General features: G+C 39.8%; 1 protein-coding gene across 11 annotated transcripts in view; it reads right to left on the bottom strand.

The window, feature by feature from the left end:
* Positions 1–25,598, bottom strand: part of NTNG1 (netrin G1) — a 304,059-nt gene that overhangs the window by 89,740 nt on the left and 188,721 nt on the right. For all 11 annotated transcript variants that reach the window (XM_019630750.1, XM_019630752.1, XM_019630755.1 and 8 more), the window contains exon 4: positions 369–541. In XM_019630750.1, the coding sequence (XP_019486295.1) occupies positions 369–541 (173 nt within the window). The remainder of the gene's footprint in view (positions 1–368; positions 542–25,598) is intronic.

Raw genomic sequence — 25,598 nt, 5'->3', positions numbered from 1 at the left:
AAGCTGTTTGTGGTTAAAACAAAGTTAGAGTTGGAAGTTTTGAATGTCTTGGTTATTTTAATAGGAAACTAATTGGGGGGGTGGGGTGGGGGGAGAAGTACCTCCTGTTTCATCCACTTAGAAAAAATTTCTCCTGTGATTTCCATCATTTCCCAACATACTTGATGTGAACTGAAGACTGAATTTAGCAGATGATCTGAGTGCTAAAATGTGCTTACAAGTGGTAAAAGAGGGATTAAAAGCTTTAGCTGCATTTTGAAGAGGAATGGGACAGCTGGTAAGAGGAGTAAAAGCACAATTGCAAGTGAAATCGACAGGAACTATCAGCTCATTGTGCACAAAATACGGCGTTAAGAGCAGTTACTCACAGGTATTTGCAGTGCCTTTGGGGATGGGCAGATACGAGCCTGGGCTCCAAGGTCGGCCCTGATAATTCTTCTTGCATTTCCCACAGTCTGGACCTGTCGTGTTGTGCTCACATTCACAGGTCAATTTGCTGTCGTCATACACACACACAGTGGCATGGAGATTACATTTGCACCTAGGCAGAGGAAAGACAAGAGTTCACTGTAAGTCAAGTCGGTCTTAGTAATCACTGAGGCTTTACTCCTGGGTCTCCTGGGTTGTGGCTCTCACCCTGCAGGGCTGGCGTGCTACATAGAGGCTCTTGCTGGGTAAAATGTAGATTTGCAGCCCCACCCTCAGAATCTTTTCAACAAGTGCCCTTGGGGGTGAGGGTGGGGAATCTTAATACCAGTCAGTCAGTTCCATGGGAGACTGAAGCTCAGAAATCAAGGGTTTCCCAACAAGCATCCAAAATACTGCCACTCGTGAGAGGTTCTTCTGTTATATTATCAAATCTGTGACAATTTCATGTGGGTTGGAAGAAAAATGTTATCTTCTGTTTTTCTTTAAACCAGAAGGATAATTCTTATTTGTTTAAAAGGAAACATGACCATGAAGACAATTTGCTATTCAGATTTGTTTTATAAACCTCAAGAAGTTATAGTAAGCTGTTCTCAATCCTAAAATGACATCTCTTCATTTGGTGGAAGAATTTTTCCTCCAAGGCCTCTAACCAGCCTAAGTAGTCCTCAGATCCCCCACTCGCAGCAAACAAGGTAATCACAATGATCTCTCAGAAATGGGCCAAATGGCTCAGATAAAAGATGCTTAGAGTCCTAGAAAATAAAAACCTACATGTGGCAGGGATTTGAGGTCATTAGCGAAGGCCTAGCCATTGGTATTCACAAATAAAGCTGTGATATATGAGAGGCAAAAATGGAATATGCAATTTCCACAAAAATACATTGCCATATCCAAAAAGCCTTTGATTGTAAAATTGCAAAGGCCAACTTGATATTTGTTGAGTTAGCAGGTTATAAACTGTAACACTCCAAGCACAGGCCACATCCTCTGGAGAAGTAAAACCTAGGTTGACAAAATGACCATGACCCGAAGTCAGAACAATGCATGTGGGATGCGATGTCTCCACACAAAGGAGAGAACCCGACACCCAGGCTAGGGGAGAAAGGACCAAGATCTGTCAGAGTCAGAACCTGAAAATGTTACGTGTGTGTGTGTGTGTGTGTGTGTGTGTGTGTGTGTGTATGTGTGTGTGTGTGTATTTTTAAACTAGTCTGGCCCCTTCCAGGAACTAGGACAAAAATATAGAAAGCCAAGTTTCGTAAAGACAAAGAACTATGGTAATGTTTTACATTTGTTTTTCTTTTTGTGTGTGTGTGGCAGATGTTATGAATTGGACAAGTAACAATACTTTTTCTTAGGTAGAAAAATAGGATTCTTTAACAGCTGATGTTGGTTTATATAATGTTTGTACAGTAACATCCAAGTTGCTGTCTTGTGCGTTGATGATCTGTTTGAGCACTGACCCATACTTACAGCAAGGAAGCAAAGCGATGACAAAGACTGTCGTCCCTGAGAGCTGCTGGGCTCTCTTCTAACTAAAAGGTATAGCCCCTAAGGCCACACACTCAAACCTCTTTGAGGAAGACCAAGCTTCAGTTTCCTTTTTGGTCTGCTATGATTTATAATACCAATAGCTATACCTAGCCCTCTGATTAGTTACACATATACACTGTAATGAGCTGGAAGGCTACTATTTCAACAATACCTATTCAAATTAGACACATAAACTGAACGTTTAAAAATTAACATTTATGTAATCTTTCAAAAAAGAGAAGGGGAAAAAATCATTCAGTTAAATGAAACAGGCAGTGTTTAATTATGAATTAGGTCTTATAACAGTCGCCTATATGCAGGGAGTTTCTTGAGCCAAGTTGCTTATTAAAGGCTCTTTCTCCTTCAACATTAGCACCTTTATTTATGGGGATGTTTCATATATTTAGAAGATGTTAGCAACCTAAGTGATAGAACCACCAGCTTATACTGATTTAGCATCCTCTCTGGTGTTAAAAATTCCGAATGAGGAAATAAACAGTGTGACCCCAAAGAATATGCTGGTTTCACGTGTGAAGAACAAGAAAGAAAGTAGCAATTATAAACTGGATTGTATTTCTTGTAACTCTTAATACTTTCATACATGTAGTCACTCTCTGAGTTACAGACAATTTCCATTCTAAAGACTTTATATTTACTGCGAAAATATTCTTTGAATAACAAAAAGGAGGCGACAGAAGAATAGATGAATGTTTACTTTTATTTTTCTCAGATTTCTTCCAGTTAATGGTTCACCTCCACTTGCCCCAAAGCTTGTTAATCATTCAAGTCTCACCTCCGTTCATAACTCTTCCCTGGATCTATTCTGAGTACTATAGACACCCTGATTTCTACCCCTCCGATTGCCTTAAATGCTTCTGTGTGTTTCGTTTACCTGGTTGTTACCTAGGGCTCTTTGTGCCTTTACATTTTTTACTCATTGCATAAAATGGTCCCATGTTGGGAGGGGGGGATATCCACCTAGCACCCTGCTTTTCTTTTCCAGTTACCTCTTTAACTCTCTCCTTTCCCTTCTTGAGTTTCCTACATTTACCATCTCTGGTTTCTCATCTTGCACTCACTCCCTCTTTCCAGCTAACCACAGTCTCTCTTGCCAAGACCATCCATGATTTCCTTGTTGAAAATGCAATGGATACTTTTCCTTGACTTATTTGATCACTCAGGGGCATGTGACTCTGTGGACCACTCCCTTTCTTTTGACACTCTCTCCCCACTGGATTCTCAAGCTCACTTCCAGAACCCTCTTCTCCCATGTGTTCTCTTCATATGCTGTTCTTTGAGTTCTGGCCCGGCACAGTCAGCCTAAATGACTCTCTTTGGGCTCCCTTATCAAGGTTGTCCCTTCAGTGTCCTCTGTGGTCCCTAACTGCCTCTAAATTATAGGCATTTTAAAGCAAAGTTGCATCTTTTTTTTTTTGCCTCCAGAAAAAAATAAACATATGCAAGATAAGCTCAAACATTTGAAAACATTTTAGGATATTCAAAGACTCACTGTTACTCACAGAAATCCAAAGAACCTCGTCCTTCCATTATCCTCAGGTGGATGACCTGATCCACACGTTGATAAGTCCTGGACCTCCATCATGAATCTCTCTCGGGCATGTCAAACTCAACATATCCTGAACTGAATTCTTTGGCTTCCCTGCCCCCCCACCCCTTCTGTGGTTTCTGTTTCAGTAAATTACATCACCTTCCAGTCAGTTGGTTTTAAGAATGACTCCTACCTCCCCCTTCCAATCACATCTAATTTTTTGTAACTTAACCTCTCAGGAGAGGTTAACCTCTCTTAACCTCTAAGTGCTGAGAGTCTTCCTTGACAGCCCTAAAATACATACAGTTCTAGCCTTTGCCACTTCCCTAGTTGAGATCATCACCATCTTTGATCTGGTTTATCACAATGACTTCTAAACAAACCTTGGTGATTCCAGTCATGCTCCTCTCTAGCCCAATTTGAACACAATAGTCAAAACCATCATTTATACAAAACTAATTGGGTCACCCTGGCTAAGCACCATTGAAAGATTTCCTATTATTCTCAGAATAGAGTCCAAGCTGTATAACATGGTTTATAAGTTCCTTTGAAATCTATCTCTTCTCCCACCAGAATGCCTTTCCTATGTGCTCCTCTGACACTAGGCCAGTCACATGATAAAGCCCATACCATCTCTGCTACAGACACAGGCTGTGTTGTTACTGCCTATTCTTCTGTCACCTTCACTAGAGTATAAGCTCCTGGGAGCCACAGTCATGTCTTATTTACTGAAATGTCCCTAGCATGTGTCAAGGTTCCTAGCACATAATAAGTACTTAAAAAATATGTGATGAGTTAACAAATGATGACTAAACAAGTTAGCTCCCTGAAAGCAGGAACTTCATGAGCCTGTTCTACTATGTCTAGCCCAGCAGTGGACTAAAGATAGAGAATTAATAGGCACTGTACTAAATCAAATACACCTTGATGTGAGCTAAAAACTGCCACATGCCCTCATCATTGGTTTTCACAACTAACTTTACAAAGGGCAAAGCGAACTCTATATACTTGGCAAGACCTGGTAAACCCAATTTAATGTCATTTAAATTTCAGAGGATTTGCCAAATGCCTGGAACCTAACACAAGAGCTATCCTTAAAAAAATGCCTGAAAGACCCAGGAGACCATAGCTTAGAGGAAAGGAAAAACCAAATATTTGTGTAGCATAATTATTCTGGAATATGCCCTTTTTAGCTTCAACATCTCATGCAAAGAAGACCACCCTGGTTCAGCTGAAGTTTGGCAGAGCGGTGCTTGGGCACTGGCAAAAACTGTACCTTCTCCAGCAGTAAGTCTGCTGACCTAGCTCAGCTTCAGGGCTGTCTTTCCTCCATCACGGTGACAACAGCTGTGCCAGCGCTGAGCATGTGAAAGTGTACACTGAGGTACCCCGACACTGGCCTGTATTTAGAAATGACTCCCTTTCATTTTCCATAGCTCAGTTTATTCTCATCATCCCATTTCAATCAGATGCTAAAATTTTTTCTTTAGAGCCCCTGCCAAAGTGGCTTTTCCTCCAACAGGGGGAAATGGATTTCACAATGCTAGGAGATTGCTCTCAATTCCTGGTGTTATGACCTCCAGGCTTGTGATGGGGTGGAGGGCAGATTTCTGTGATGCCCACTTGTCTCTGACAGATTCCTTATCCGTTTCCACGACCCCCCATCTCCCACATCTGCCATTGCATTAGGTGGGGGAGGAATTATATAAGTAGAAACATAACAGACTTCATTAGTGATGGAATTAATATCTGATGTTCTGGGGAGCTAAGCCTATTCACCAAATCTGTTCACACACAAAAAAACTCACACCAAGACACTTCAGGTAGAACTAATTGACTTGTTTGTACCTTGAAGACCGACTTGTATATAAGTGACAAACAGCACATTCTGTCAAATAAGGGCATTGCTAAGACAGGCTTAAAAAAAGAAACATGAGCTCTAATCTGTGATGCAAACAGTGAAAACCTGTGTGTTCTTGCTTTTAGTGAGATCTGCGCTTCCTGTATTTTAGTGACCAGCTGTCATGAGTCAATTTCATCTTGCTTATAAAAAAGGTCCAACGTTTAGATCTGTGCCACCTGCCAGTAGGTACGAAAAACCCAGTCTGTTTGTTTTTTAAATTATATAATTTAATATATTTATTCTGGGAAGCCTGTTATCCATCAGAATTTCCTGTGAATTAGAGGTCTGTACATATAGTCTCTTACTAGTGTTTCAGCGGAACTGAGACAAAGAAGTTTGAAACTGGCCTTTTCTGAAGCAAAACAGGAAAGGAAGCCAGGTTTGCTGCCTGTAGATCATGGTTTTGGCTACTTTGGAGCCAGAGTGGGATTCACCATGAAGTGAGTGAGGTTTGAGCATCACAGCCCTTCCGAGACCTGGAGGAAGACCCTAGCAATGTGTTCACGTGGTGATATACTTTCGTATAATTTTCATAAATAAGATATTATATTTTGAATTATTGAAGGATTTTCCTGAATAAGCCCCCTTCAACCCCCTCCCTGAGGGTATACATTTCAGACACTACAAAGCCTGAGTTGGCCTCCAGTTGCACTCCCGCCTTGGATTGGCACTAAGTACTCAAATGCTTTTAGAAAATGAGCTAACAGAAATATTAGAGCTTTGTAGAGGTCTTTTTAAAGAGGTGATACAGTATAAAATGTCTCTCACATACTTTTTCTGCCTCTGCAGTCCCTCCACATTTCACTTTTCCCTTCAACACAAGAAATTTTGGTTTCCACCTCAACACGTTATTTGAAATGGGAGACCAGCTTTGATATAATTTAGAGATACAGTATTACGACGCTGGAATCAGGCATCATGGGTTCAAATTCCACCGTTGCCACTTACTTGGTGTGAGGCATGAATGAGTGACTTAACAAATAAATAGAACTAACACTGACTGAAGCACCTGGCATTGTGCTAAATGCTTTTTGCATATTTCACACATTATTTCATACAACTGCACAATAATCCCGTGAGACTGGCACTAATAATTATAGATGATGCATTTGAGTACTTAAGAGTTAAAAATCCTCATCTCCCATTAGTATGAGATGGAGCAGGGATTCGGGCTGTGGGCAGCAGGTCTCCAGATCTCTGCTCTGACCACTGCAGAGGCCACGTTCTCTTCCTAAGTGTGGCTGGGCCTCAGTTGCCTCATGTGTAAAACAGGAACAACAAATTTTCAAAGGGCAGTTTTGGGGATTGAATGAGATAATGCATGTAGGCCCCAAGGGGACTTGCTGTTTTAGAGTGATGATAAAGTTCAGGAATTTAATAGTGCTAATGATTGCACAACTTTTGAACATCCTAAAACTCATTGAATTGTACATTAAATAAATGAAAAAATAAACTAAAAGATATTGGTATTTATCCAAAAGAGACAACAGAAAACAGTGGGTAAGAGTTTGGGCTCTGGCATCATGCAGTCTGGCTGTAGAAGGTAACTTAGGCAAGTTCCTAAAGCTCAGTTTACTCCTCTGTAATGAGGATAATAAAATACCTGCATTAGGGGTTGTTGGGAGCATTACATGATACAGTACAATTGGGCAGAAACTGCTCATTAATGTATTCTTTCTTTTTCCACACCGGTACAGTTTTAGCTGGGCACAAGGTCCCGTGTATAAGGACTACATTTCCCAGCATCTCCTCTAGGTAGGTGTGGCCATGACACTACATTTCAGCCAATGGGATATTAGCAGGAGTGGTGTCTGTAACAACTCTGTTGGTCTGTACACCTTCCTCCATTCTTCCTGGAACATGAACATGGTGCTCTGCCATCTTGAACCACATGGACTATGTTAGTGACCATGGATAGTGGAACCTGGGCCTTGGGACAACCTCCACTGCAGCCAGGGGAAGTGAGTCAAAGCAGGTGTGTGGAGCAAAGCCACCGTCCCAGCCCCCGGGCACCTACCTCCCAACTACAAGGAGTGAGAAATAAACTTCTGCTTTGTTTAAGGCATTGTTAATATGAGTCTCTCTTACACACATCTGAACTAATATCTGAACACAGCACCTGGTATATAATAAGCACTTCATAAATATAACTACTTCTATTATAAAGCACAACCTTACAGCAAAAGACAAGATCTTCAAATATCAAATGGGCATGGTCTGATACTAATCCCATGAGGAAAGAGAGGGCTCCAATCTTTTCTGCATTCTATTGCTCTTTCATCATTGATAAAAATCCAGGCTCTGATGGTAGTTATCACTAGTAAGCAAGGATATTTTCAGAAGATGTATTTTTATAAACTATGCAATTGCCAAAGTTCAATGTAAAAGAGATATCTGCTTTTAGCATAATTTTTAGCATAATTTTTTGAAAGCAGCCACACACTAACAGACCAATGAGAGTCTGGACATCCAAGTTTTGTTTGGATTCTTGTCCTATTGGAGATGCAGACACAGAAGAAGTGGCATTAGGACGCTACACAGTCACCCTGCAAATCAGGAGGGCAGGTTCCCATGTGGTTCGGGAGCTCATTCTTTCACAATACATTGAGAACCTAAAATCAACCCTGGTTGATGGGGGCTTTCCTCGCCTCAGCTTTGTTCTTGGAAGAATTATTTTTGAAAACTGAGTGGAATAAGCTTATTATTATTATTATTATTATTATTATTATTATTTGAAACAAAGAAATGTACTTTTACACAGTTTTCTCTGAGAATGTAAAAGTAAAAACTGAGATCTTGATCAGTTCTTCACGGACGCTGGAATCTTGTGGTCTTTTTTAAATTTATGAGGAAATTGGTTTGCTCCAAAAATTGATGGAACAAGGATCAGAAAGCCTCCTTGTACATTTAAACAATAAATGACTTTGAGATCCTGATGGCATTTTTAAAACCCTCTAAAAGTTCCCATTTAAATTTTACTTGAAACCCTAAAGTTACCCATAGTGAAACACTAAATTGCTGGTTCTTTCAGATAATATTGAAAACAGCCCTTTTCCTATTTCTAAGGCTTGCCAAGGATGCTAGAGAACCATGACTATAAAATAAAATAAAAATAGGAGCTTATAAATTTGAGATAATGTATTGTCTGAGATCAGAACAGGTATATGATGGTGCCCTGTGACCCGTTTACTACACTCATGAGGAATCTGGTTAGACAGGAGGTGCTGAGGATAAAATACAGACATAACCAGATAATTATCAGAATCCAGGTTGTCACTGTTCTCTGCACAGCCAATCAATCAGAAGATGGAGAGGGGAAAGAGCCAGTTAAATTAAAACTAAACTAATCCAAGACCAATTAGCAATTAATAGATGACCCTAGTCATATTGTATATGCACGGTGAACTTTTATATTCTCATTCTTCTTGAGAAAACAGAAAATTTAGGGGTCTCCAGTCCCAGAAATACAAATGATCATTGTTTGCGGAACCGGAATCTTTAAGAGACATAGGACAACATGGTCTTAAGAGCTTCGACTCCAGAGACAAAGGGCCTGAGTTCGAGTCCTAGCTCTACCATGAACCGCTGGGTATCCCCACCTGAGTCTCGGTTTCTGTATCTATTACATGGCATACTATTTGTGCCTGTAAGGTAGGATTGCTACGGAGATTAAATGACATAGTCCATGTAAAGCATGTATCACAGATTCTGGCAGATAGTAAGTATTCAGCAAATACTAGGTATTATTATAGAGCGGTTTGGCAAATTCATGACTTGGCTATCTGAAAGTCCTTCTCATCCCCTTCTTTCTTTTCTTCCTCTAAAAAACATGTGGGAAAACACTAACACTCATGTTCCCAGGGTCCCCTCTAGGGTTGGTCAGGTTATGTATTTCTGGCCAATGAGATATGACCAGAAACCACTCAGTTTGGAAGGACAGCTTAAATGGAATAATTCCTCTGGCTTTTTTCCCTTGTCTCTTTGCCCTTTCCTCCTTTTTCTTGTCTGGGATCCAGAGTGAGATGCTAGAGGGACTTCGGGCTTTGTAGCCATAAGAATAGACGTGCCATTGAATGATGGGGGGCTAGGAGGAAGCCAGGGCCTGAGAATATCCTTACACAAGGTATGAGCCCTGAACCTGGGGCCTCCCATGTGAAAACAAGCTCCACCCTGTGGAAGACAGTCGGCTTTACCTGGTATTGTAAACTGAATATAGTCCTGATATTAAAAGCAATTACAGAGACTGTTGATGTATTCAAGTTATTTTCCCACATATTCACCCATTCTGTGGTTTATGGTCACCAACGGCTAAGTTATTGTAGATTTCTTTTCTTTTTTCTCTTCACAGAACCACATAAGTGAAATATTTCTTTCACATATTTTTTACTTTCAATTTGATGTGAATTATACCATGATAATTTCTTATATACTTTCTTGGATAAAAAAAATATACAATTCTCTTTTTTTTTTTCTATGAGAAACTGGGACAAAAGAAAAACTAGGGCAGAAATAAACCTAAAATTCTTTTGAGTTCTGCAAAGCCACAGAGTTCATAAGGCTCTGGCTGCAGACCTGAGAAACATCTGACGCTGTGGGGTTCCTTTATCAGGTTAGATTGTCAGGTAGGTTTTTGAGCTCTCTTAAGTATCCTTGTCCACTTTAAAAAGTTTATTTCTTCAAATGGTTATATTAGAGTCTGATTAAAAATGAATCGGGCTGAATTAACTAGCTTTATTACTAGGAATAAAAGTCCAATCTATGCAAAAGCATACACTACAGCAACCTTATTCTACACTTTAACTTTTCACTACAAAATTTGAGAGGAAATTGAATTAGATTCCCATGGGTGGTATGGAAAATTGGGGGAAATAGCTTTCTTCTAATTCTCCTTTTTCTGAGAAATATAACAATATCCAATAGAGAAGAGTGCACCGAGCCAGGCATTTGTTTTTTCCCCCTTATTTGGTGGCCTACTTTTGTTAACAAGCCTTGGAAAAGTTGAAGTTTAAGAAAAAAATAAATAAATAAAAAATAAAATAAATAAAAACGAGAGAGACAGAAACCCACCCACTAAGGAAGCCTTATTTCCTGATCTTATTTGCTGTGACAAATGACCTGTACCGTGTCACTTAAGATTAAGATTAGGAACAAAGTCTCTAAAGCAAAAAAACAAAGAACCCTGAGAATAGAAATGAAGAACAACAATGAGCTCTGAAATGATCTGACTGATCGGATAAGGTCACGAAAAAAACACTAGATAGTAGCCAGTAGATTTATCTTTCCATCTATATGGTTAAATATTCAGAAGTGGGGTCTGCACAAAATATGTGAAACTATCTTAATGAGAAGTGAAATTTAAACTAATGTAATATAGGTCAGTCATATTTTAGAGTCAAATGACATATGATCATGGGACCTGGGTTTAGTCACAAACTAGCTGATGTACTTTGGGTGGGTTACATTAGCTTTCTGGGGCTAATTTCTTTGAAATGGAAAGGGTTTGGTCTGTGTTTGAAAATGTCCCACGTTTCTGGCTTACTTTACCTTCTGGCAATATCTATACCATAGTGGGTATGCACGCTGTAGTTTTTGCATACCCCAAATCCCTTCTTCTTTCTTCAGTAACAACACTTTGAGACCACCCTTTCTCATTCCCAGGCTAAGAGGTTCAGGCAGGGCATTCCAACTTGCAGTTCTGGGGGTGAACAGAGAGGCCAGGCTCAGCCCATTGATTCACTCTGTCTTCTTGGACACAATAATTGTTTCAGGGATGGGAACATGGCCCACTCCCTGTGATGGCCCTGGGATCTGAGATTATGGGAGTAAGAAATTCCTTTCCTTAGAATTTTGCTAACCTGGTAGAAGGTATCCTGGAGCTGCTCATGGCCACAATGGTCACAACACAGAGGCTCTCAGCTTAGAAGAAAGCCAACGAAAAGGAGAGCAAACCCAAGAGACGGGGGCAATATCCTGATGACTTTGTGCAGCCCATGATGCCAGCCTGTCTGACTAGCTATATCCTGCATTCCTTATTACGTGAACCAAAATTGTCTCTATTTTGTTTAAACTAGTTTGAATTGTGTTTCTGCCACTAGCAACCAAAAGATCCTAACAAAATACACCGTATGACTTCTCCACCACTCTGCCTCCTTCCAAGCTGATTGAACTAGACTGGATGCATGACCCCAAAGCAGTCATTACATAAATTGGTCAGCAGCCCAAAATGTATTGCCTGGCTTGAAAAGATGAGCTGGTCTGACTGATTTTTCTGCAAAGGATTTAGAATTAGAACATGGAGAAATGTTATCACTAGGAAGTGGGAATTAAAATATACCAGATAATTTCAAAGCCCATTCCAGTTCTGACCTTATACAATTCTTATAAAAAGTTTTAACTAGTTCATTAGTTAATTTTTGTAGATGAACTAACTGTTTAAGATGAAAAGTGCTGTATGTTGGTGTTAGAAAAGACCTAGATTTGAATAGTCCCTTGATCATGTTTAAACTGTTTGATCTTAGGCTGGTAGCTTTGCTTCTCTAAGTCTAGTTCCTCATCTGTAAAATAGAGATGATAATGAGCAAGCACCTCCATTTGTTTTTATTTTGACTTTTGAATGAGATAGCATGTCAAGTGCCACCACGAACAACTCAAAACTAGGGAAACATGATAAGTCTTAGTTTCTACCTGACTGTCATCATCAATCATTATGAAATATTTGTTAAACACAATATATGAGACTCTGCGGTTAAGATTTTACTGTGTCCAAATATATTAGGATCCAGACTTGTATCCGGTCTTCCGTCTCTCAAGTCTAAAATGCCTCTGTTTGGATTCTGGCTCTACTATTTGCATGCAGTGTGACCATGGGCTGGTTACTTAACTTTTGCATGCCTCAGTTTCCTCCTCTGAAAACTGGGTAATAATGATACCTAATTCATAAAGTTGTTATGAAAAATAACACATTATTACCTTCAAAGCATTTAAACAGTGCCTGGCACATAGTAAATGTTTGCTACTTATCATCCTCCCCATCATAATCATCATCTTCACTATTCTTGTCATCACTTCAGTTGTGGGAAGGAAAGCTAATAGGGCCCCAGACAAAGCCAAGGCTCCCAGATTCCTGACTTGTAGGGGCCTGTATAACACAAGTGCTAAATTCTCCACAAAAACTTCTGGGTATACCTGGCTGACTGAGAGCCTACGCTCTTGCTGATAACACTAATATTTTTTTTTCTCTCCCACACATTGTGTAGTGTGGACATGATTTTAAACTTTCGGGTGCTTGAACCAAATCTGAAAAATGCTGTCGATCCCTACACACCACCGCTGGAGTCAGGGAGGCAGGCTATGTCATCTAAAACGGAGGTAAAAGATTCTGGAAGTCTTATAGGCCCATGGTCCATGGCCATAGAGATGAAGTGATCTGTGGCTTTTCTAATAAAAGCCACATGATGGGGGCAATAACTGCCACAGTGCAGTCTTGGACCTTGAGGTTTCTCTTGATTTGAGGGCCCGTCGGAAGAGCAGCACTGCAACAAACGCAAATCGAAATTGCCTCCCCTGCAGGACTGGAAATATCAAATGCAGAGTGTGGGGTAGCCTTTTAATCCACAGGGTGGCCAAGTAAAGGTCAATTACCTCACTTAGAGGAATGAAAGGCATGTAGTAAAAGTCAAATAGATATGCCATTAGATAATATATTTCAAGCATGAAAATGAGGGTTTTCTATGGCAGGGCTGTATTTAATGCACTGGTAAACACAAGAGCTTTTGGACAAAGAGTAAAAGGCAAGGCTGGCAGTGAATCTGCCCGACGGAGTGCCCTCTGTCCGATGGAGCTGTCTGTGTGGGACTGTGCGGTCGCCATTGATTGGTGTCAGGACCCTGCCTGGAAGCAAACAGGCTGGCCCCACAACCCGCCAGACACAGCCAGAGGGAACAGGTGCCTCTGAGGGTGTCTCTCGGGATTTCAAGCTGTCAAGACACTCTCAGCTGTGCCAGACTAGCCTCTCTGTCCCAGTCTGTCCTGACCTGGGAGCCTGCACCTCTGGCTGTTCTCCTTTGCTGACATTCCACCGTGGTCCTGGCCGGGGCTCGGCACCCAGCTCTGCTCTCTGGTGTTGGTGAATTCAGCTTAACAACCTTATTCCCAGTTCCCGGGGCCGTGACTCAATTCCAAAGCGGTTTCCCTGCGTCACGTACCTCAGATTCTAACTCTGCTTTTCACCAGGATTTATGTGCACCCATCATGGTTTCTGCATTTGCTGATGGTTTCATTTGCAGTGTTAGACCCTGATTTTTTTTCATTCGGATCACTTCCAACACGCTGGTTCTTTAGAAAGGGCTCTTTCTCCTGAAGCAATCACCTGACCATGTCTCCAGGTGTATCTTCTCTCCTACATATGCCCTCAGTTTTTCACCTCATCAGAAATATCCTTAAGGGTCACAGGCAATGTACTGAGACTGGGAGGGAAAGTGCTTCTGTTGCTGACAGAGATGCACCCCACGGACCTGGGATTATTTCACCAGGGGAAGCGCTGCATTTACTGGCCATCACTTAAGAAGCTGTGTGACTTTTAGGGGTATTGTTTAATTTCTCTGAACTTTAGTTTTCACATTACAAGCACTCAGAATAATTCTATTTTCATTCATTTTTATAAAAAAAATAAACCCTTATATTAAATAGAGATATTTAGTAGAGAAAGTACCTTAATATTTATTGAAGCTGCAAAACTGTCATTTGGGGCCTCCGCCAAAAACACCTGGAGTGGATTACATCTGTGTGACAAAATCTTTAATTCTGAAAGTACATTTGGTGAGATTTTCGTTCATGCAATAAAATGCAAATACCTATTCTCTTCTTGAGAAAGCCCTGATCCTCTGAAATAACCCAAATGCACACGCTTCTGCTTGAGATGATAAGCTTTCTGATTAGTGATGTAAATTTGATGTGTTGTTTGCAGATCCAAGTCTCTGAGGAGACTCCACTAACCACAACTTATGCTGCCTTATGCCCGAAAAAAACTCCATTGTCCCTGGGAGATACATGCATCTTTTTGCCCAAGCATTGGCTCCTAGGAAATCAGGGGAGAGTACAACATGAGGAGGAATGTGGTCTGATCTTTCTAATCCTCTTTTTGCAGAAAACGTTACGAAGAAGAACCAGACCGAGCTTGGCACCTGCAACATGCTCTGGATTTTGGTGCCTCAAAGGCGATGCTGTGGAGAATGAGACAGTCCTGAGGACATGCGCAGTTGTTTTCACATGAGCCACACCTCCTCTGAGTAAAGATGGGAATTTCCCTTGAAGAAACAGAATGTTTCCAGACAATCTTCATGAGGCACGGGACCAGGTGAGCTTTGGAGGGAGAAAGGGGGTCTTTCTTCTCTCTCGGCAGCTAGGACTGAGGACCCTGGTGGATGAGGTGTGGTGGTGGCTGGGGAGTCCCGCTGGTGGTGACGGGGGCACTTCTCTCGGCCCTGGCCACCACGTCACCACTGGGTGACACCTGCTGGGAGCTGAGAGCTGCTCAAGATTGAACAGGAGACCCTAAAACTGGCCACTCATATTGGACATAGTACTTCAGTGCACCCCAAACCTTCTACAAAGTGTTGTTAAATTTAACAACCTTGCTTTAAAAGATTAGGTGTCCACAACTGGGGAAAGCAGGGGTGTGGCAAGCAGCCTGATCAGCCCCCGATAAGCAGGTGAGATGGGGTGGAGGAACCCCAGAGCCACATGCATCAGGCTCAGGGCACTTCACTCTCCCCGCAGGCAGAGCTCCACCCCTTGCTCCTTCTGGCTCATGTTGTTCTAAACGAGGCTGTGTGTGACACCAATAAATAAGTGGGTGAAGGCTGTCGTAATCCAAGGAGAGGCACTATACACTAGTTATGAGTGAACAGAGCTGTGACTCTGAACAAGGGGAGGAATATGAGGAGAAGGCATTTACAGGGGCCTGGGTTCATGGCCGGGCAGCAGTAGGAGAAGACTGGAGGTTGGGACCAAGAAACACAAGAAATTATCTAATACAGTTCACTCTTGGTAATATCTTCTCAGCCAGGTAAGAAAGCACCACATTATACAAATTGAAAGTCAGAGTAAAACATATCAGAAACTCAGGGGGAAAAAAAACAATTCTGAGCCGATATAAATTACAGTTAGATTGTGATAACTCTCAGTTACATATTATAAACCCTAAAGCATTCCTAAAATAACAAAAGAGGCACAGCTAATAAGGCAACAAAGGAATCATAAAATCATATTAATCCAAACAAACATGGAAAAAGAGGAAAGGAAACAAGAAAGGGACAAATAGTAAATAAATAGCAAGATGTTAGACTTAAATCTAACCATATCAATAAGCACATTAAATCTAAATCTAAACACCCAATTAAGATAGAGAAAAAAATAAAGAAAAGAAAAAAAGAAAAACCAAGAGCGACTCCATGTCGCCTACAAAAGGATGGAGAAAAATATATCCTGTTAACACTAATCAAGAGGAAGCTGGGATTGCATGTTAATATCGGACAAAACAAGCACATGTGACAGGCTCGGAAGAACACTGTTATGTAGTCCTCAGGGATTGCCCACTGTTAGCATATCACTTTTATGGGGTCTCCAATGAAGGACACAGTGAATCATAATAGACATAGAAGTCAAGTGTAGGAGTAGACCAGGTGTCTTAAATTCAGATCCTAGTACTTTATTTACTAGCTGTGAAACTTTAGATACTTAACTTCTTTCAGCCCCCATTTCCCTACCTGTAAAATGGAGATAGCAATAGAACTTACCACACCAGGGTTGTGACAAAGGAAGGTGAAATGAACAATCCGTACTACAAAATTCCATCACCAACTTTCTTTTCGGTAAAGAAAATAAAGAAATGTGGTACTCTGCACACCTGGGATTATGGGCTGAGATTCATCCTTGTTGCACATATTATGTTCATGTGGTGGAGAAGAAAGGGAACAGCAGTAAGAGGGCGAGACTGCATAAAGACAGTGTGAGTAAGGAAATGGAACAAAAAGCAATGAGGAGAGAGAAAAATTCCTCCAAGAACCCTGGAAATAATGGGGACATGGCGATAGAAGAAAGGGTTTCCAACTACATGATGAGTGGACGATTCAGTCATTTTTATTTAAAGATCTTAGTACAGGGCAACTTCAGTTGGCTAGAGACTAGGAGGAATTCAGATGACTCATATATTGATAATATATAGTATTTTTATTTTGTGGCAAAATTGCCTGTTTTACAAATGAGAAAAATGGTCATTTTCTAAGAGTAGCATTGATATCCCAGGCTTTATTATGATGCAGCTGAGATCTACATGCACAAGAAAATCCGAGGGTTTAAGAATCACACAGAACCATGTTTTCCTCACGGTAAATCTGATCACAGTCACAAATGAAGATTGCTAGGCCATAACAATAATCATTCACTCAACAATTATTTACCAGGTATCTGATATGAACTAAGCATACAGGTCTCCGATAGTCAAAAGACTCAGAGCCCTTCTTCAAAGAGCTTCAGATCTGCATGTTTCTACCTCCTATCTTCATTTCTTAGGATCCAATATTTTTTAAAAAAATCCATTTGGGGAAATAGTAAGGTCTACACTTCCTGTTTTTGGCAGGCACAGGTTTAGAATGCCCAAGTCTCCATTCAGGACACTCCTTTTCCAATTATATGTAGAACAGTAGTGATTTGTCATATGGCTTAATGTCATTAAACATTTATTAAGCACCCATAGTGTGCTAGACACACAGACAACAGATAAAAGACATTGTTCCTGCTTAGCAGCCCTTTGTAAAAGACTGATGAATATATGCTTATCCAATAGATCACGCTAGCAATATACATTTTAAGAAATTCATAAATATTTAATCGAGATGTTGCACAGCAACTCTGACAGAGAAAGCTAAGCTTCTTGGACTACTAAAATCGAATTCTAAATAAAAATTTAAACGTCTACAGCTTTTGTGGACAAAATGAATTGAAAACATCTTGAAATAAATATTTTAGAATTATTCCATACAATTTCTCGTAAATTTCCCGGAAAAAATTTAAAGATCAGAGAACATCTTAAATCCCCAATAGACAAGATGAATTAATTCTGCATCATTTCAATCTAGATATAAAATGTGGAAGATTCATATTACCCCAGTAGCTTATATGTTAATAACTTGGAAAAGATTTGAAGTCTGACTTTATCCTTTCATTCTGAATGCCTTTAAATACACACACACACACACACACACACACACACACACACACTCATCCTTATAGAAATAGGAGCTTTTGTCTACAGATCTCTAATTTTATCAGGTTGGCATTTTGTGGCCCTTTGGAATATCATCCTTGACTCTAAACCCTTTTGTTCTAGAGTTAATTTTAGTATGAATTTCCCGGTCTCTGGAGAGTCTGTGTCATAACCAATTTTACTTTGAGACAGATTTTTGGGTCTATATTTAATTAAAAGTGCCCATACATCTGCTCAGTAGCCATCCTTCTGCAATGTGAGTGATGACCCACAACTTCTCATCACTATTTGTAGGTAGCATTCCATAACAGCAACTGCCAGCTGGTATCCTGCACTCTTCTCCCTACTGTGTCACTGAAAGGGAACAATTTGTTGTGTGAGAGGTCTACAATTGTGGAGATTAATTTACCATTTGAGTGGACATGGTTACAATACCATTCAAAAATATTACTTAACTCTCTACTACATTTTTTTATTTCCCCACACTAGTAGAGTTACCCAGGTGAGTTGTCACAGGTCTATGTCAACTGCTATTGTTGCACTGAGCAGACATAGGTTGCAGAATCTTTATCTGTCATCAGCTTACTGGAGAAGCAAAGTAGAGAAGGTACTTTGACACAGTGGGGAATATAGTACATTTATGAACTGAAGGAAAATTGGGTTTCTGTTGAATTGTTTACTACTGCTGGAGAAACAAAAGAGGTTAATTTCATACTGCTTAATATAGCTTTGAAAGAAGGTAAAATAAAATAATGCTTGGGCATAACAATGGTATGCTAAAAATCTGCCCTCCCCTAAGCAAAACAAACTCAATGTAGTTTTAAATGTTTAAAATAGATTTTAAATTCTTATGAATTCAGATCCTGAGGGATTATGTTAAGTAGTTCTTACAAATCATATCTCATGCCAAGTGGCATATAGAAAAAATATGCAAAAATATGATTATGTTTCATTGAAGATTCTCTCTATTCTATGTTATGGCTGAATTTGAATTTTTATATTTATAGACATCATTACATCACATATGGTAAGCGACTGTAAAATATGCATATATAAAAATTATATTGGTTTACCTATATGCAAATGAGTAAATATATTCATGTGTATAATTTTAAAATTATCATTTAACTTCTCAAAAATGGTACTGGAATCGAGTTGTTTCTTATGGGCCCTAGAGTGTCAAGAAAAATTAATGTGTACCATCAGTAAATCATTCACCACATTGGTGGCCCTTGGGCTGTTTTTTATTGGTAGGAATAATTTTTTGTTTGTTTTTGTGGACAATTCCTATTACAATTCCTATTGTGTTGCTGGTCTATGTAGCCTTTTGAGGGACAGAAGATGGTCCGTTTTTCTTTTGGAAGCCCTATTGTGACCAGTGAGGGGAAGAACATAGAATAAGTAGATTGCTAAATAAATATTTGTGCTTGGCTGAATAATAAGAACGCATAAGTATTCCTATAATAAAGTGCTTATACTTATTTTATTGAAAATATGATGTAATATTAAATAATAATTTAAGTCATTTCTCTCTAACACAATTATTTCTACTTTTGCAAATTACCTTCCAAGCCTTTTCCACATCCGTATATATTTTATATAATCATTATCAGAGTACACTTATCATTCTGTATTCTGAATTTTCATTTGTATTTGCCGAGATCATTTCAGTAATTTTACATAGTCTTCATGATTATCCTGTTCATTGCATAATAACATACAACATAATATTCCATTGTATGGGTGGACCATAGTTTCATTAAACTATTCTCTCATTATTAAACTTTGACATTTTCCCATTTACTTATGTCATAAGCAACACTGCAATGAAGACCTTCATAATAAATTTTTTTATTGTTTCACTTGAATTATTTCATTCAGATATACTCTAGGAATGAGTTTACTTATTTAAAAGACACATTTAATATTCTCACTAAGTTTTACAAATTGCTCCCCAAGGGGCTTCTACAACCATTTGCAATGTGTCCAGTGGGGTACAGACTACTCTCAAGTGAAGCTCCTACTGATGAGCTATGTCCCTTGGTTGACACTCAAGAAGGCATCACCATCATCTTCTGTCTACAACTTACTGAGAAATTGCTCTGTGCCAGGCAATGTTCTAAGTTCTTTGAATGCTTATCTAATCTGAATCAGGTATTATGATTCACCCCTTACAGGTAAGAGTGGCTCAGAGTGCTGAATTACCTGCCTGGGGTCAATTATACAGTCAAATACAGACCCTGGAGTCCCCATCCACATCTGTCTGATACATACCTAATCACCCCTCTACTTTTTGTCACTCACATTAAATTCCAACAGAAAAGTGATGACCTAAAAAGCAGGTGAGATCCAATACGTCGCATGGGACTATAAAGCATAGTTCTTCCTGAAAGATTTTGTTCAGAATGGTCAAAGTCAACCCTAGGATCTTGTCTTCATTCACACTATAACTCCATAACTCTTTCTGTCTCTGTCTCTGTCTCCTCTCTCTCTCTCTCTCTCTCTCTCTCTCTCTCTCTCTCTCTCTCTCTCTCCATAAGCACTAAATTGAATTGAGTTCAGGTAAGAAGGAAAATGATGATCAATGTAGGATGGTCTTTCTTGGTGGAGATCAGCCTTGAGCTGAAGTTTAAAGGCTAGACAATCTCTGTGTACATGGTAAGAGAGGTTCCACATTCCAGAAAGGGGAAAAGTGAGTAAAAGCATGGAGTGAATGGGATTAATCAGAAAAGAGACTGATAATATTAACAAGTTTCTTTTTTTGAAGGGGAGAGAATAATGGGATAGTGATTCATTTTACGCTAATATTTATTAAGTGCAAACTATGGTTCAGATAAGGAGTGATGAAATCAGGCATGATGTTGAAGGCAGGGTACATGGAAGATTAAGTCCTGTGTCCTGTGTTTCCTAAATGACGATCGAGTTGGCCTGGATGACCCTCCAGACCCTTCATGGTGACGAGATTCTGTGATGATACACCCCAGGCAGCTTTCTGACACAAAGACTCCGCGATACTATATCCCTTCATGGATTATGTCAGGATGCTCTCCTACTATATCGGTGCTTTTTTCCATTGTGTTCTCCAGAAAACAATCCAAAGTCTAAGCCCCACCTCGACTCTATCATATGTTCATGAAATTCAGATGAGAATATGCTTTATTTTGAAAAGCATAATTAGACTAATTCATATTTACAAGAGAAAAAAAAGAAAAACGAACTCTAATTGTTTAATTGGGTAATTTTAAAAAAGAAGAAAAAAATGAGGGAATGTGACAGTTAATTTGACAAGATGCACAAGATTTGGCTCAGGAACACCTGCAGCCAACCTCCTGTCTGACAATAGAAAGCCCTGGAAAAGCCAAGGAATGGAATGGACAAGGAGAGGGAGGCACTAAGATAAAACTCAGATATTTGCTCAGAAAGGTCTCCTGAGCGCATCCTCAAATAATCAGCCATAATAAAAACAGATTGTTAAGAAAGGTAGAGAAACTTTAAAAAAATTTCTAAAAGATTTTGAAACCTCCATCTGCCCTCATTCTAATTTTGTTTAAAATGAAAATAGCATCATTTGCCTTGTGCTTTACAGTTTACAAAGTGTTTTAACATGTATTTATTCTATGTTTAAGTTCCACAGCACCTCCATGTGATTTGACAGATGACGTCAGAGTCCCCAAGGCCGAGGGACCTGCCCCACGCCTGTCCTGCCGCGAGCAGCAGAGATGAAGTGCGCACCTGGGTCTTCAAATTCCCAAGATCTCTCCACTGCACCACAACATGTGCCTGTCAGCTTCGGCTTCACGTGCGCTGGGAGAATGCTCAGGCACATGCATTTTCCCACTTAGATCCTGCGGCACTATAGAGTTGGCTACAAGGAGAATTAACTCATGAACACCCGTTTTCCAATAATGATAGAGTTGGACTGCGCAGCATTTATACCATATCCAGCCAGGGTTTTCTGCAGAACATCTCCCCAGCCACACGTGTCTGGTCTGCCTCACCTGAGACATCAAATGTTGGCATTCCAAGGGGAACAAAAGGCCTCTTGTCCCTAGCTCTGCTATGCTGCCTGCTAAGGCATCTAGAATTTCCACCATTCAAGTTCTTCCTTTGGGTAAGAGATAACCAAGCCTTTTAAAAAAGCAATTATGTTATTGAGATGGGAAATCATGGCACATGAGCCTGGGAAACTATCAGAGGAGGGCTGTAAGGGAAGTGGGTAGACAGAGGTCAGAGTAATTCTGATGGGTGGGCTTCAGGGTTGGGAGCTTTGTGGACGCCCAAGGAATTCCTTCTGATGGCTGTACGAGACTGGATGTGTGAAGGGTGGGTGTGAGGCGAGCCTTTCTCTAACTTTGTTCAGGGCGCTCCCTGACCCTGTCCTGGTCTCTGCCATTTTAAAGCAGCCTGTTCTTGCTGAGCGGTCCACAGACCCTGTCAATCACACTCAAGATTTCACAAAATAGGGCAACAGAAGCCAACATTCTAATTTGATAAAACTCAACAATTATGAAGTGATCCTCAGAATTGAAACAGCAAACATTGTCTTTCATCAAGTTACTGTGGTAGGAGGCAGACTGGTTTATCATTTCTTCCATACAGAAATCATTTCCTGAGTGTCACAAATGACATCAGCTTTTAGCAGGATGAAGAGGTGCTGGCAGTGATGAAAAAATTTATTTTCTCAAGCCCATTTCAAAGATCTTTTGCCTTTTTTTGAGCTATGCACTTCCACATTGCAGTAGCGATATAACTAATGAGTTAAAGGAGTGACATGGAAGTTCCATTAGAAGCAGACTTATGTGTCATATATTGGTCAATAACAAAACTAAGGCTCTTAAGTTTTCTTTTTAATAATCATAGGAAGAAAAATACAGCAAATGTGTTTTGGAGGCATAGGAGAAAATATTCAGTGACTAGTGAATGAGTGTTGTTGGGTTGTCAGAAAAGTCATGACATATGTTTTCTATGTTTTTCATTGCAAAAAATACGTCATGACTTTTCCGACAACTCAATAGAAAGTAGCATCTAAGCAATTTGAGGCAGGGGGGTTATGTATTAAGTGACCTTTATACTGTCAACAGAGCTTAGCATAAGACGTTGCACATAGTAGGTGCTCAATAAATGTTTTCTAACATATTGATTAGCTGAGCAGATTAAGAATACAGATAAAATTCCAAGAGTATTATTTAACTTTGCTAATATTTTAAGAAATTAAAATAAGTTAAAATATTTATGAATTACTTATGAATTAGAAATTACCAGTTCATTACCATATAAATTAAATTACTTGATTTCCTTGCTAAAAGTCTTCCAGTGGCTTCCCATAGCCAATGAGACCTGAACAATCTGGCACTTGCTCAAGTTTCCTACCTTAATTTCTACCACTTACCTCCTCAAGTACTCTACACTGCTCTACTTCCTGTTTTTCTTCAGGGTCTTTGTACTTCCTATTTGTTTTGGAATGCTCTTCCTCCAGATTTTTACATGGCTCACTCCTTCCTATCACTTAACTCTTGCTTTGATATCCTGACCTTAGAGAAGCCTTCTTAGGCCACTCCTAAAGTGATTGTCTCCTCATTCTCTTTCCCTTATCCTAATTCATTTTTCTTTATTACATGTATCACTGCCTGAAATTAGAAAATTTATTGTTTTGCTAATGTCAAGTTCAGTACCTGGCATATCTTAGGTACCCAGTAAACATTTCACTCAAAGGGTCAATGTTTCCATATAATTCTGTTGGATCGTGTGTAGACCAAGGGGTCCCAGATCAAATGCCTTCAGCTGTCAGGCAGGTAAGCATACCTTGTCTAAGATAACAAGGTATGGCATGTGAGCAGCAACTATCTGGAAATTTTAGGTTCCATGAAAAGGTATTCAAATTAAAAACAAAATTAAAATATTGTATTAACCAAATAAAAATACACTAAGGACTAGGGTGGGCTTGACCTCCTTGGGTTTGCATAAATAATGTATTTATAGATAGCAGTGATCACATAATGGTAGCTGGGTTTGAAAAGAAACATTGTCTCCTATAAATGTTTATTCCCACTTCTCCCTCTTCCTGTCTTTCATCTTCTCTTCCTTTCTTTCATCTTCTCTTCCTTAGTATTTTTCCTTAAGACCTAAGGGTGAATTAGCACAATGTATGTGTTCAATTCTTGACTGTTCAGTAATGGAATTATATGAACAGTTACTGCAGATGAAAACATCTGTAGGTTTTCTAATCACAGAAACAGAAAGCTCCAAATTGAAGAACATAGCTATGAAGCGGAGAGGAGGGAGATGGCAGAAAATGGAAAACACTACCCCTAACTTCTGGGACCTACTCTCAAGTCTGCAGAGATGAGTGATTCCCAGAGGAATAATCATCTTATAATATGAATAAGGTTAATGAGGCTATAAAGCCTTTATTTGAAGATTTGACCTGTGTCTTCTGCATCTATGGTTCTCTTCCTTGGAAGCTAAGATCCATCTTCAGCGGTTCTGATTCTCTGGTCTTAACTGGTCTGTGATAGGGTTCACATTAAGTCAATCCATCTAGTATCATCTGCTATTTACATTTCTCTGCAATCAATGTCCATGCCATGTTGCTTCAGGCTGTGATTCACAATCATAAACTGTGGTTTATATTTACCAACTTTAGTTATGAGAAATATTGGGCAAGCAGGATGTAATTACATTGGTATGAGTTACTAGAAGACAAACACAGAAGCTCACAGCAGTACCCACAGACATCAGGCACATTCTCCCCATAAGCTCAGTTCACGTGTCCAAATCTCTACAGCTCCCCAGCATTGAGGTAGCTGCGATTTCCTGTGTTTTTAGTTGCCTTGTTCATATTTCTACCAAATTGGAACAGCATTTTGTGATAGAGATGTCAGCATTTTCAATAGCACTTTATGATATTTTGCAAGACAATGATTGGCTTTGTAGGAGTTTGCCATCATTTAGATTAATTTATGGTGGGGCTGTCAAGCTTAGAATTAACAGGGAAAACAGAGAAAATCTAATCTGTCAGTTCAAGGCACAGACCTCAATCCTTTTAATCACAGCTAAACTCTTTTACTTCTGATGCACCAAAGCTGTCCTCACAGCAGGGTGTTATAGCAAGTTTATAATGTCTAAAGGGTAGAAATATGCTCAAATTTCAGTTCAGATTGTATTTTCAAGCAATGTCAGCTTGTGGATATTGTTAAACTCTCTGCCACTTTTTTTCCTGGAATGATTTGATTATCATCTTAAGGTGCTCTTCAGATTTCATTACTTTCAAAACAGTTATTCTAATTTAGGCTTTTTTTCATAGGGTATTAGTTTGGAAAAAGATGACCAAATTTTTAGTGGCTAGATCAACACTAGGACGACACCAAATTAATTGGAAATAAAGAAATATGTTACTGCTGACAGAGTCATCTAGAACAAAGAACACAAAGTACCCACTTATAACCAAACCATTTCTAACCTAGTGGCCATTTCCTGTTGATTAATTCTAATTAATCACAGGGAATCACAGATGTCAAAGAAAAAAAAACCCCACCAAATTATATATTATCTTTTCAAATCTATTTTCCAGTACTCAATTTTAGAGTAGCATCTTTACCAAAAAGGCTTGATGAGCTAAACTTTAAAAATATGGGCAGGGCTGACCAAATGGTGTGTTGGTTAAGAGTTGGCTTGGGACACCAGCTCTGAGCAGCAGGACCCCTGTTTGGATCCCACATGAGGGCCAGTGATGCTGTGCCCTCTACAGCTAAGATGGTGAACAACAGCTCGACCTGGAGCTGGGCTGCCATGAGTCCCTGGCGATGGTGTAGGCTGCAGCCCCTGCTTCAGTGGGCTGCCATGAGCTACCATGAGTGGCTGGCAGCCAGCTGTGAGCGGCCATCCAATGGCCGGCAAGCGACTGCCTCACCCAGGAAGAG

The sequence above is a fragment of the Hipposideros armiger genome, unplaced genomic scaffold (genome assembly GCF_001890085.2).
Source record: "Hipposideros armiger isolate ML-2016 unplaced genomic scaffold, ASM189008v1 scaffold_939, whole genome shotgun sequence".
NCBI classification, from domain to species: Eukaryota; Metazoa; Chordata; class Mammalia; order Chiroptera; family Hipposideridae; genus Hipposideros; species Hipposideros armiger.
Note: the sequence above shows the minus strand (reverse complement) of the source record. Positions and strands in the feature narration are given on the sequence as shown.